The sequence below is a fragment of the Limanda limanda genome, chromosome 23 (genome assembly GCF_963576545.1).
Source record: "Limanda limanda chromosome 23, fLimLim1.1, whole genome shotgun sequence".
Classification (NCBI taxonomy): domain Eukaryota; kingdom Metazoa; phylum Chordata; class Actinopteri; order Pleuronectiformes; family Pleuronectidae; genus Limanda; species Limanda limanda.
In genome coordinates, this window is record NC_083658.1 from 3,850,612 (window position 1) to 3,864,838 (window position 14,227).

Genomic DNA, 14,227 nt, shown 5'->3' on the forward strand with positions numbered 1-14,227 from the left:
GATGGCGAGGGGCAGACGGATTCCACGGTCACCTGGTGACAAAAGTTACATGTTAAATAATCAAACTCAGCTTGTTGCAGTTCAGAAAATCAAGTGGTTAAGTCACTTTACTTCTAAATAAATATAATTCTTTCCACTTTCCATTTTATCACATGTACGAGTCAATCCTCTGAGACAGACACAGACTGAATGTAACACAGGGAGAAGAGGAGAGATATGAAAAGAGCGAGGATATTGTTCGAATGAAGCTCGGCCTTTGTGCCGACCTGCTGAGCGGTGGAAATGAGTCCTGATAAGGGACAAAAACAATCACATATATAGAAAAACAGGAGCGTGCAGACCTCACGTTCCCTGTTTGCACACACCGATAGAGCTGCCGACCTCCCGCCTGTTGCTGTGCACACATGTAAATAGACTGTGAGCTGAACAGGCTCCACAAATGAACTCAATACAAACCGACAGTGTCCGATTTAAACAGGGAGATATTATTCTCACACGCCATTTGAAGCTAATAGAGCAGAAGTTGAATTTCTGTATTTGTGCAAATATATTTCCTGGACCAGACGTGATCAGGGACTTTACATAAAGTGAATAAATGGTTGGACGAGCATGTACTGAATGCAGAGCTGAATTAATCAATTATTTAGAAGAAGTGTAATGGTCAGTTAATTTTAGTTATTTGCAGGTTTAAACATCTAAAAGGTTTAATCGAATATCAGTCCTTTGTGGACATTTGTCTCTAGTTCTCTGCACTTTTCATATACTAAGGATTGTGTTTCTTAGCTTAGTCAAAGGCAAACACACAAGTAACTGATTTTGTTTAATCATTAGCTTAATTGATGATAAAAATAAAAAAAATGTGCATCCTTAATTATATAAGAGCTCAAACTTTATATTCAAGCTCTGCAGCGACTGTTTCTTAAAACATTTTCATTCTCAGTAGCAAGAAAATTAGTCACAGACAAAAAGAGGAAGATGTATAACATAATCATTTTGTGCTTTTTTACATATACAAAATAATCCTTCAGGGTAAATTCTTGCACAAGTATTCTGCAGGATGAAGTAGTTTGGGTTCCAAGTCTGATGCTTACTCACCTCTCGGCTTCAGGTGCAGTCATCACACAGTTTGTTGGATTCCGATCGTCCAGGACTTGTTACAACCTGACGGATGAGATGCATCAGAGGGAAACCAGCACAGGAGGAGCAGGAGGAGCAGGAGGAGCAGGAGGAGCAGGAGGAGCAGGAGGAGCAGGAGGAGCAGGAGGAGCAGGAGGAGCAGGAGGAGCATGACCCACTGGGAGGAAACTGGCACATCCCTCTTTCATTGGATAATAACTTATAAAAGATAACGTTGAATACGTCAACGTGGAGCCTGTTGAATGAGCGGCGACGTTCACCTCACCGGTCCAGACCTTTGTGAAGTGGAAAAGCTGACAGACACTGACGTCAATCACCGGCCTGCTGCTGACTAGACAAACATGTCAGATAAAATGATGAATTGTGTCTGCTCCAGCTCGTGTTCATATTGTTAAATACAATTCAAGAAGCCTGCTTGTGGAACATGTGCAGAGCTCAAGTGACAAAAATAAAAGACATACGGTGGTTTAAAATGAACGTTTGACTGTGGTGCTGGCAGATTGCATGGGAAATAACAACATGTTGTAAGTTACTGTATACTTGCATCGGCTGCAGTGTGTGTACATTAACTTGTGTAATGTTTTTACATACACCTGGTCAGCTGCTGCTTGAAGTGTTTATAAAATAAACAGGAAATTACATTTAAAGAAATGCTTGTTTTTAATGTCTCTCTTCTTCATTTTATTCACTTCAGAAATACAAAAAATATATAATTACCCAAACTTCTGCAAACAATATACACTGTACATCATACATGTACACATATGGCATATAATATCTCAGACTAACTGTGCCTCCATTTATGATTACACATGTGTATATATGTCTATATTTATTTATATAAATGATTTATGCTTTTGTTGTCCATACAATTATATGTAGTATATATATTTAAATAGACTCATCACTTTATATGGAGTGAAAATACACTATGGAATCCGAATCACAAGGTAATATGTACGGAAAAGGATTAGGGCCACTGTGGAAAAAACAAGTGACTTCTGAGTTTAAACTTCTGAGATTAAAGTCAGACTTCTGAGAAAAAAGTCAGAATTCTGAGTTTAAAGTCAGAATTCTGAGATTAAAGTCAGAATTCTGAGATTAAAGTCAGAATTCTGAGATTAAAGTCAGAATTCTGAGTTTAAACTCAGAACTCACTTGTTTTTTCCACAGTGGCCCTAATACTCTTCCGTAAATATGAAATGGAATACTCAAATAAGTACAGGTAACTCACTAAGGTGCAGAACTTGAGAAAATAAAAAGTACATTTCTGATTAAATTGTACATTTTCAAATTTTCGGTGTAAGGAACTTTGAATCTGTTTGGTTTCGCAGTTCCATATTTCCACCACAAGGTGTCACCAAAGCGCTCTCGTTTTTAATATTGTTGTTGTGGTGGTTGACCCGGAAGTGTTAGCGGGTCACATGGCGGAAGTTGAAAGCCGTGTTGTGTTTACCTCAGCGGCAGCAGCAGCATCATAGAGCAGCATGAGCCGTCGGTGATCGATTCCCCGGGTCTGTCTCCTCTTCTCTGCGCTGAAACATGTCGGGCTTCAGCGCGGAGCTCATCGATTACCTGGAGGGAAGGATCACGTTCGAGGAGTTCGACCAGAGGAGAGACGAGCGGAAGGCGAAGGTGACTGAACAACCGATTAACCGACTAATACAGTCAGTGAAATGTCTGTGAACAACATGACACCTGGAGATATTCTATACAGCTGAGTTAGCCGGCTAGCCTGAGCAGCTAAGTGAAGTTAGCACCCTCAGTGTAAACTACACAACAACCATTATAAGTTATTATTACTGCTGTTATTTCATTGTCAGGGTTCAGACTCGTACAGGAAAACCTGGAGACGTTTTCACATGAGAAACAACCTGTAAATTGTGTTTATTTTAAATACTGACATAGATATTGGGTCTGAACTGTAACTCACTGTAGGTAAGAAGCAATATAATGAATAAAGATTCCTTTGATCTTTGACCACTGTCACTGCAGGAGTTGAGTTGTTTGTTTACGGCTCAGCATCAAAGGATTCATCGTCCATGTATGTCCGCGTTACAGAACCTTGTGTTTTAATGGCGTGTAATCAAACTTTGACGCCACGCCATGGTCACACCGTGTGACGAATAATCAATCTTTGGATAACTTTTAATCTCCGTCTTGTTGTGATGACACTCATCTCAATTTGAAGTTGATCCGATGTAAGCCTTGGGACAAGTACCTCAAAGTAAAAATGTGGACTATGGCCAAAATGGCCACTAAATGCAAACTAGCAGGCTTCCTGTGGCGTTTTCCAATTCCACCCTTTTGGTTTGTCTGGTCGTGATACACCTGTGCATCGATTTTTGTGCAGATCGGTCAATGTGAACACGTTCCGGGGGTCTCGGGGGGCACCGTTGAGCCATTTTGCAACGGCCATTGAAAATTCCTCCAGAATACGTAAATTGTCACCACTTTCTAACTTTCTGCAAATTTTGGTAAGAATTTGAGCATGGTAAAGCCCTCAAAAAGCCAATTCATTTGCCTGAATAATAATAATAATAGGGCCTCACCTGTCAGTGCTCAGGCCCTAAATATGTCCTGTTCTCTAACGCTCCTGTCACCATGGCTACCAGGGCTGAATCTGGACAGATCATCACCTCACTGGGTTATTTACAACATGATTTCTTAAGACCAGTGGTGACTGTGAAGTTTCCTCTGACACAGCGTCTGTGTTCCTCTCTCAGGAGTCGGGGGTCTCGGTTGAGGAGGAGGAGGAGGAGGAGGAAGAGGAGGAGGATGCTCAGCCCTCCACCTCGGCACAAGTCCCGGGGAAAATCGGTAAATTGCTTTGATTGTGACGGTGAAGCAGAGAGACTTTACATGACTTCTGCTTAAAATACATTTGATGCTTGACCTATAAAAAATATATTAGAACATGAATGTACTGTTGATGACACACCTATTCTCCTCTGATGAAAGAGGGAGTCAGCCCAGGGGTCCAGCTGGCCTTCGCCTCCATTCTAGGAGAAACATTAGAGCCACCATCTTCTGAAGAGGAGGATGAGGAGGAGCAAAAGGAGGAAGGCGAGGAGGAGGAAGAGGAGGAGGATGAAGAGGACAGCCTGAGCTATGTGGATGACGAGGATGATAAGGATTACAGGGTGGAGGGAAAAGTGCGGGCGGTGGAGGCGGGGCTGTCAGACAAGAGCCCGAGGCGAAGGGGCAAGGGAGGAAAAGGAGCAAAGAGAAAGAAGAAGGATACGGAGGAAGAGGTGGAGTTGGAGGCGGAAGATCCGTCGGTGGGAGACATATTCGCTCTGGAGATGGAGCTGAACCGAGAAAACAAGAAGATGATGAAGGTGAGGAGGAGGAGGATGAACATTAAGTCCCAGTAAGTGTGTGTTCCAGCTCTTCAGGTGCGTGAGGTTGTGACTCTGTTTGTGTTCAGGGGCGGCGCCATCGCAGCAAGCTCCCCCGAGCCCTGAGGGGCCTGATGGGAGAAGCCAACATCCGCTACGCCAGAGGAGACAAAGAGGACGCCATTCTGATGTGCATGGAGATCATCCGACAGGGTATGAAACAACCTCTGTGTGTCTGTGGAGATATACAAGTTGATGTATGAATGATAATGTTCAACAACATCTGAGCCGCTCTCCTCTCCCTCCTCCCGCAGCTCCTCTGGCCTACGAACCTTTCTCCACGTTGGCCATGATCTACGAGGACGACGGCGACGTGGACAAAGCGCTGCAGTTCAGTCTGATCGCCGCCCACCTGAACCCCTCCGACTGTGAGGAGTGGATCAGACTGGCCGAAATATCTCTGGAGCAGGACAACATCCGACAGGCCCTGGTCTGCTACAGCAAAGGTCAATCTTTACATCTAAAGTCCCAGTTTTCTATCTGTGAGTCTGAGCAGACAAAGTCCCACTCTTGACTTCTGAGATTGACAGAGCACCGGTTTCGATTGACAGCCATCAAGTACGACTCCACCAACGTGCGCTACCTGTGGGAGCGCTCCAGCCTCTACATGCGGCTGGGGGAGCACAAGCAGTGCATGGACGGATACCGCAGGATCCTGTCGCTGCTGCCGCAGGAGGACGGAGAGCACTTCATGCAGATCTCCAAGGACATGGCCAAGTACAGTGCACACGCCGACACATGCAACTGTCTCACCAAATCTATTTCTATTAAAAAACATCAGCGAGTGTTGGATCTTTCCTGTGACAACTCATTTCTGCATGTGTGTGTGTGTCCTGTTTAGAAGTTACTATGATAGTAACGACTTTCCTTCAGCTCTGAGTGTGATTGAAGAAGCTCTGGAACGACACCCGACCCTGGTCAGTGACGACTTCATCAACATGGCAGCTGAGCTCTACATCTCCAGCCGAAAGTACAACAAAGCCATGAAGGTACACAACGCACAGTGTGTGTTACTTGTAATAAAGTTTCTTGTCACCTGCCTAAACATTTATTGTCACAGTGGTTTGAATATATATGATGTTTGTGTGTTTTCCCAGGTCTTGGTCCAGTTTTCAGGTATTGTTTTGATCAGGGTTGAATCTCAATCCGACTCCACGGAGCCGACTCGAGAGGAGAAGGACTCAGAGGAAACAATGGAGACCACAGAGACCACGGAGGAGCAGGAGAAGAAGAGTGAGGAGGACACGACGACGGCAGAGGAAGTGACAGCAGAGGAGACCAGTGAGCTCTCTTTACTTTACCCTGACCTTTTGACTTTACATCTGTTTTCAGGACACGTAGTTTTAACAGTGTTTTGTTTCTCTCCAGGTGAAATTATAGATGTGGAGGTACCAGACACTGTCCCAGTGGACCTGAGGGCCAAGCTCATTGTCTGCCTCATACACCTACGCTTCTACACCCCCCTGGAGGTAAACAGAACTCTCACATCAAGAGAACACGAGATGCATCATTAAGAGAATCTAACCTGAGAGTCTTCATGTGTCTCTCTGACGGCTGCCCACCCTTAGAGCCTGGTGCCGTCACTGATGGAGCAGAGTCCAGAGGAGATTGGGGACTTGTACCTGGATGTGGGGGAGGCCTACCTGGAGGAGGGCGAGTACATGTCCGCTCTGCCTCTGCTGTCGGCCCTCGTCATATCCGACAAGTACAACCTGGCTGTGGTGTGGCTCCGACACGCAGGTAAAACCAACATTCAAGCGACACAGGGATCTTTTTGGGATCATTCAGCATTTGGGAAAGTTCATTGTGCTGTGACACATTTTGATTCAAGACTAGGGATGGGGGGAAAAATCGATTCAGTTACAAATCGCGATTCTTGTGAATGACGATTTGTAAATCGATATGCTGCCTCCCAAATCGATTTTTTAAAAAATAATAATTTTTTTTTTTTTTTTTTAATTTTTTTTAAAACATATTTATTGGTTTATACCGCGGGGGATATATGGGGGGAGCAACATCACCCCAGAGCATGTTGACCAGCTCTTGTTTTTGCACAAGAATCTAAACATACCCAAGCACTAGCTTTGCATCGGCTACATGCAAACAACAATAGCCTACTTTTTGTTTATTTCAAAGTTTATATTTTAAGTAAACTTTTATTCATTCTATTTAATTTACCTTTTATTTATTGTTTAAAAGTAGCCTAAGTGGCATACATTTCTTAATCTGTCAGTTTGTTTGCAGTTGACAGGGGCTATACAATAATAGGGCACATTTTTATTTATTTTCTCTATTGACTGCCCGGCAGTCATTAAGTTAATGTTAATATTTGAAATAAAACTGGTAAAGCTCTAAGTGAATTTGACTGTGTTGTTTTTGAAGGAATGATTTAACATTTTTCCATGGTCCAGTATTTAAACAAAAAAAATAACCAAAAGAAATCCCAGGAAATCGTAATATCGAATCGCAATACTTACAGAATCGCAATACATATCGTATCGCCACCTAAGTATCGGGATAGTATCATATCGGGAGGTCCCTGCCGATTCCCGTCCCTATTCAAGACATGTGAATATGGCTGTTAAATGCTCTTCTCATTCATTACTCCTCCCTTCCAGAGTGCCTGAAGGCGCTGGGCCACATGGAGGGGGCGGCAGACGGCTTCACCAAGGTGGTGGAGATGGCGCCGCAGCACCTGGAGGCCCGGCTCTCCCTGGCCACCCTGCAGCAGCAGCTGGGCCGGCCGGAGTGTGCCCTCAAGGCCCTGGAGTCCATGTACGACAGCGACACACTGTCCCAGGACTCGTCAGCTGCACAGAAGGTAAACACGCCTCTGAATCGGTTTGGTTAACAGGAGTCTGATATCTTTGAGTATCTAGTCCTCATGAGTACCAGGTCAGTGAATTATTGTCTGTGTGTCCTCATCAGTGTTTGTGCTGTGATTGTAGGAGTTGAAGCTGCTTCTGCATCGTTCCACGCTGCTTAAGACTCAGGGACAAATACAGGATTACCTGGACGCTATGATCACCATGATCTCCATGCTGCTGAAGGTAACACACACAAAAACACTGCACACATATCGTTTTTATCCTGTAGGATTTATTTTAACAATGAGCTGGTGTGTCCCCTAGGTGGCCATGCAGCGAGCCAATGTGTGTGTGTGCTCTGTCACCGTGTCGGGTGAGAGCCACTTGAAGCTGGTGAAGGTCAAAGACGTGATGCCGGAGATACCTGACCATGTAGCTGCCTATCTGGACAACACTGGTGTGTATAGTGTGTAATAATGTGTGTGTGTGTGTGTCTTTAAGTGGTATGCTGGCCCTCTGCTGTATGTGTTGGTACCTGGTGATCTGGCTGCTGTACATAGCCTGGAGTTGGCAGAAGCAGCACAGAGCAGTTGGTGAGGTTTTGTTCACTGTCAACACTTATTAATAGTGACCATATGTGGAGGAAATGCTGTTTATTTCCTTCTTAAAGGGCCACACTTGAAGCTGTGCATGTTTCAGTAAATAGAGCAGTTCTTGTATGAACAGATTTGTTTGAGCTGCCAACTTTCAAGACTCTGCTGTTGTTTTTTCCCGCAAAACCAGCTGACACCATTTAACCTTTATACTGTGCCTCTGTATTGTGGTTGTGGAGGCACTGGTTCTGTAGTGATGGTGTGATGTCGTCCTGTGTCCAGGTAAAACCAACGTTCTGACCAGAGAGGACTGGTGGCAGCTGCTGGTGAGCTGCGTGCTGACGATGTGTGAGGTGCACCGCTACGCCGAGGCCGATCTGCTGGTGGAGTCCGCCATGGAGTTTTACTCCTTCTATGACAACAAGCCCAAGAGGAAGGAGATGGAGTTCTTCGGCCTGTCTGCCACCATCCTGGACCACAACTACTACAATGCCTACAACTACATTAGGTAGACCCCCATGTGCAGCTCCAAAATAGTCCGTCATGGGCTCTTTATTAGGAACACCAGGTTATTAATGCAGTCAGCAAAGGCAGGATGTAAATCATCTCCTTTTCTCCCTCTGCTCAACAGACTGATGCTGATGGAAAACGTGGATCTGCCTCAGCTGTGGAACATTTTCAACCAGGTGTGCAGCAAAAATAAACCTTTACATAAAGCAGCATGTTTAAAAAGAGGGAACGCATGGCTTGCATGTGCCTGTTTCGCTAACACTTCTTCTTCTCCCTCAGTTGACGAGAAGCTCCAAGCACCAGCGACACCATCGCTTCTGTCTCCGTCTGCTGTTAAAACACCCCGACAACCACGCCTTGTGTGTCCTGTGTGGACACAACGCCATGGTGTCAGGGAGCTTCAAACACGCACTGGGTACAAAATGCACACACATCACTACTGACCTGAAATTTTGTAACAATAATTAGCTAGGAATGTTCAGATTATACAATTTTGGAGCTGATAATTCAGGTTCCCGTTAGTTTTAGTCTCATTTATTACAGTTCAGTTTAGACTCACACACTATTTCTGTGATAATTTTCCCTTTGTCTTCATCCAACACGTTTCCAAACCTCTTCTGCGTCTGCAGGACAGTACGTGCAGGCCTTCCAGACTCACCCCAACAACCCCCTCCACAGCCTGTTTGTGGGTCTCACCTTCTTCCACATGGCCTCACAGAAATATGTAGCCAAGCGACACATCCTGGTGATGCAGGTACAATGTATAAATGCTTCTTTTGGCTTATTCATTACACACTGTTGAATGAAAACTTTAATCGCACGTGTGTTTCCAGGGTTTCTCCTTCCTGTGGCGCTATGTGGAGCTGCGTGGAGAGTGTCAGGAGAGCATGTACAACGTGGGCCGAGCGCTGCACCAGCTGGGCCTCACACATTTGGCCATTCATTACTACCAGAAGGCTCTTTCACTGCCCCCACAGAAACTGGAGGTAAATACCAACACGGCAGTCACCTTAGAACGTGCTCGCTGAGTGAATTTTTGCTCAGTCTGCCGCATCATAGTTTGTTTCAAATTTAGAAACTTTAATTTAGGACATAGAGGAATGGACCTAGAATAAATTATCTTTCCAGTTCCTTGTGCCAAGACAAATCTCCAGTAGATCTCAATAATGCAGCTTCACAAGATAATTTCCTCTTTTTCTCTGTCACTCTCTCCATCCCATCACCACCCGACCTGCCTGCAGGGTGTTGCTGATGAGCAGGTCGATCTGAGGAGGGAAATCGCCTTCAACCTGTCCATCATCTACCAGGCCAGCGGGAACGTAGAGATGGCTCGGCAGCTCATCAACACTCACTGTGTAGTTTGAAATTGCACACAAACGCCTCGTCGTCTTTTCTTCGAGTTTCTGATTTTAATTTCCTGCAAGAACTGCACTGTGAAAGTGTGGAGGACAAAGACTGACTCATTCATCGATAAAAAAACATTTAATTTAACAAATTATTTGAATGAATAAATCTAAAACAAGCTAGAAATTATTTGTATAAATAAATGAATGGTGTTCTCTTGGTCCTCCATATGAACCATCCTTACTCTTCATGCTGTAGTTTCAGGTATGTGTATATTTTGGCAGGTTGAGAGTAATGTGTATATATTTGCAGTTTTAGAGGCACTGGTGCTTAATTATTGTCTCAAATACTCACGACTCATCCCGCTGTATGTGTCAAGGTTCAACTCTGCCACTGGTAGAGTTGAAACTGGAATTCCAGGCGATGCTTTCCTCCAGTCCTGTGTCAGCATATATCCTGTGTAACATTTGTAAATGTGCTCTCTCTTCATAACTAACGAACCTCAGTGATATGCTGTTGTAAAAATTGCACGGTTTTAACAGGTTATGCTGTAACCCTTTTTGTATAGGCGGCTCTATTTTTGTTAACTAAATATTTTCAGCCAAATAAATTTATTTTGACCCATATTGAATCCTTGATGTTGCTCTGAACATGTATTTTGTTGTAATGTGACATAAATGCATCCTAGTTAAAAGGAAAATGAAAATGCACTCATGATATACCCAGTTCTATGATGGAGGGTGGGTGAAGAGTCCACACAACACTTCTAGAGTCTCAAGGCTAATTATAGGATTTTATTATACTTTTATTTCTGTTGTTTTTTTTCTGTTTTTGTCCTCAAAACTTGACTCAAACTCACCATAGTGCTGAGTAGATGAGAGGATTTTCATTTCTGCCTGAACTGTCCCTTTAAACTGCACCACTGCGGATGGTTGATCTAAAACCTCTCTAACTATAACAGTCCTGTGGGAATGAAACCAGTTCCACCCCAGTAGCATGGCCCGGGACCACTGGGAGGACCCTGGAGCCCTTGAACGCCCCCAGCCCCGGTGATTGACAGGCGGGGCTGAGCTCGGTCAGCGAGGACAACAACACGGCTCTAAAGAAAAGTCTTTTTAATTAAAACAGCATAAATCAGAGCTCAGTCCTTCACATTGGCTGAAGATTCCCACCGGAGCAGCGGAAACAAACCGGGAGGAGGCAGCAGCGGAAGCGGCAGGCGGATGTGAAGCGGTCCAGCCAAATAAATAAGATATGAACTCGTCTTTCCACAGTCTGGCTGCATCACGGAGGAATCCACGACGCTGTGGACCGACAGGCATGCTTCTAAAAGAGGGACACGTTTAAGAGAATCAACATTTCCCCAAGGAGGTGTCGCGTTGAGCCGAGCTGGATCAGCGGGACGCAGCGGCGCCGCACCCGGGCCGAAAGGGGCCGGAGTCCCGCTAGGAAGCCGATGAAGGGTCGGTGGCGGCCGGGCCGTGTGGAGCTCCGTCGTCCGTGATCCAGCGCCTCGATCGAGGGGTATTTTCGACTCGCAGGTGGGGTTGTAAACAACGAATACATCGCTGTAGGGAGGGTGAGTGAGATCCATCCGCCGGATACGTAATAACACACAGATATCTGGGTTATTTGGGATAAATCCGCTGCTCCGGTGCGGAGCCTTGTTTGTTATCACCATCATTCATTGACGTTTCCCACTCACGCAATGTCTTCCATGCGTGTAAAGCTCAGCCTGTGTGTGTGGTGCAGATCTGCATGTTATTATGAGACTGATCTGACATCAGCAGTGATAAATAAAGGCCCAGCAGAGGAAAACCCTTCCTCTCCAAACAGAAGCCTTCAGTGATTCCACCTGCTCACACACACACTGGCGAGAAAGTCTGGATCAGATCAGAGGTGTTGTCCCAGAATCACAGGACAGCTCATCCTCTAGTTCCTCCTGACCCTGGAATCTATTTATGATAATAACAATAATAACAGAAGGAGTTTAGCATTAGATTGATTCATTGGCATCTGTGGACTCCTCTGTGTCCACCTGAGATCTGTGATGAGGATGTGCACATCTTCATCATGCATGAATAGCATCCATGCATTTCCATCCAGTGGCTCTGTTGCTGGCAGGGAACCAGTGTCCTGCAAGAGGAGACCAGCAGGACAGGGTATGGTTCCAGTTCAAGTCAGGTCTCCTCGCTCCACTTCATCTGGGCATTACAATTGTATTTATCCTGTTTTTGATGATTTACTCAATGATCTGATCAGTACAACTCTACCCCTTAAAGTTCCTCCATAAAGCTGCTTTCAGACGTGCACTGAAGCCCACACGTTTCTAACACGTGATTGATGCAACAACAGTCAGTTCTTGAAATACACACTCTCTTTAGCAGCTGTCACAGCTCGGTCACAACGGAACGACAACATCTCTGATCCAACAACCAGTAGAGTGTCCTCATGAGACCTTTCCACAGGAGGTGACACATCAACAGGGATCGCCTTAGTGATTTAGTTCTGTATTTCTAATGACTCTAGTTGACTCTTGTAATGAAGACAGAAGTTGACACCTTCTCTGTGATGACAGACATCCAAACTTTCTGGACACATAGTATTTCTCTTGCCAGAGCTTCATGCAAATCACTCCATCGTGTGGAGAGAAGACGAATAAGTGTTGTTATTATATTACACAAACAGTGAGAAACAGCACTGTGGCTGGTTGTAGTTATGAACATGTTGCCTTTTGACACCATTTGGATCGTCCTTGGCTCCCTCCACCAGTAATTATCATGTTATCATATCTCTTCTGGTCAGTTACAAGTTTGTGGTTAGGAATGTGCAACGCTAAATATGTAATTTTATCCGTAACCAATGACCAGCAGCTTTTCAGAGTGTGAAAAGTCAGCTGGTGGAGCACTGTAAGGTCGATGGGCACAAGGTTAGAAACACAAGAGTGCAGAAACACACGAACACACACACACACACCGACACACACTAAACTGGCATACAGGAATGTGATGGGTGTGTTGGGGACAGGAAGCTGTCGCCTCATTGTTCTCTAAACACGCTACAGTTATTTCAGGACCATGTGAGGAGTGTGTGTGTATGTGCTGTGGTGTAACTCAGAAATCTGCTTTTGCACAAGCCAGCACCAGATTCGTACTTGTATATTTTACGTAATAGACCTTTATTTTGTCGTCCGCACACACACACAGCACCCAACCAGAAATCCTGCGAGTGAACGGAGCGGCAGTAAAAGGTTTGTGTTGTGTCCTCATGTCTGGCTGTGTCCCGCTCCCAACGCCACAGAGTCTGGCATCTTGCAAGGGACCGGGTCTCTCCTCTCCTATGTGGTTTAAGTAGGCTGATACGACGGCTGCATTCTTTCTTTCCGTTCATCTAAATCTTGCCTTGTGCAGCTTTTAAGCTTTTCCACTTGCATAATTCAGTAATGTAGCCTTAGCTGTGCAGGGACTGCCCCACCTAGAAGAATGCCAGCGTTATTTTGATTTCAGCTGTGAGTTTTGGACTCGGGGATAAAACGCTCCTCCTGTCCAGCCCACAAATCCTTTGGTTTTTATAGGAAACACTTGTGAATGTGCATTGTCTCTGCCCATCATTCCTTCGTCGTAATGTTGGATGAGAGCTGTAGCAAATCAAACGCAGGCTTCAGGCTCATGCTTCCAGTGCAAACTGCCTGTGTGAAGCAGCATTGCCACAGCCTGCTGACAGTGTACTGATGTCAATGCCTGGGTCTGTTTTCACCAGGCTGTGTGTATATTTAGTCTCAAAGTCTCACCATTTATAAATAACCTGCAGACTTGACGCTGCTGCTGGAGGAAAGATTGCCCTTACAGTATCTCACACAGAGGACCATTCAGATATCAAGTCCCAAATAACTCATCGCAATTAAAAGAAAAAAAGAAAAAAAATATTTCTGGAGTTCAAAGATTTATTTTTCTATAAAACTCTTGGTCTTAAGACATCCTACATTTGGTCTGACACCATTTGTGAAGTTAAAGCTGCACTTATCGATATTCTTACATCAACATTATCAAATGACTATAATATGAAAGAAATATCACTGTCCCTCAGCTCCACAGTGTGTTTCAGCATCTTTTGCATCATGTTGTGCTGATAGCTTGTGCTTTCCCCCATAAAAATCAATGAATGCAGATTTGAATGTGGCCTTTTAGGTATTTGACACTTTGGAGCAGTGGGTTCAGAAGTGGGTCCCTACTTTTGCTTGTAATTTACACATGCAACCATAAAATACACTGATGTCACTTTCACACTATTCTATTAATTAATAGTTAACATCAGTTGTAAACACTTTTTTTTTTTAGCTTTGTGGCCCTTCATCCTCACCCAGATGAAAGATAGATATTTTTTAGAAATGACTCACAGAGGTGAGGGAATGAAATGATCAATTTAGGTCGAGTCA

General features: G+C 44.6%; 1 protein-coding gene across 1 annotated transcript; it reads left to right on the plus strand.

Moving 5' to 3' along the window:
• Nucleotides 1–2,624: 2,624 nt before the first annotated feature.
• On the plus strand, nucleotides 2,625–10,418 carry gtf3c3 (general transcription factor IIIC, polypeptide 3). The gene is made up of 19 exons (XM_061066939.1): nucleotides 2,625–2,772; nucleotides 3,864–3,957; nucleotides 4,099–4,478; nucleotides 4,568–4,691; nucleotides 4,793–4,984; nucleotides 5,090–5,255; nucleotides 5,380–5,527; nucleotides 5,636–5,819; nucleotides 5,907–6,007; nucleotides 6,107–6,278; nucleotides 7,157–7,359; nucleotides 7,487–7,588; nucleotides 7,670–7,802; nucleotides 8,221–8,446; nucleotides 8,570–8,624; nucleotides 8,728–8,863; nucleotides 9,078–9,202; nucleotides 9,282–9,434; nucleotides 9,690–10,418. The coding sequence occupies exons 1-19, from the start codon at nucleotides 2,680–2,682 to the stop codon at nucleotides 9,810–9,812; spliced, it is 2,910 nt and encodes a 969-aa protein (XP_060922922.1). The 5' UTR covers nucleotides 2,625–2,679; the 3' UTR covers nucleotides 9,813–10,418.
• The last annotated feature ends 3,809 nt before the right edge of the window (nucleotides 10,419–14,227 follow it).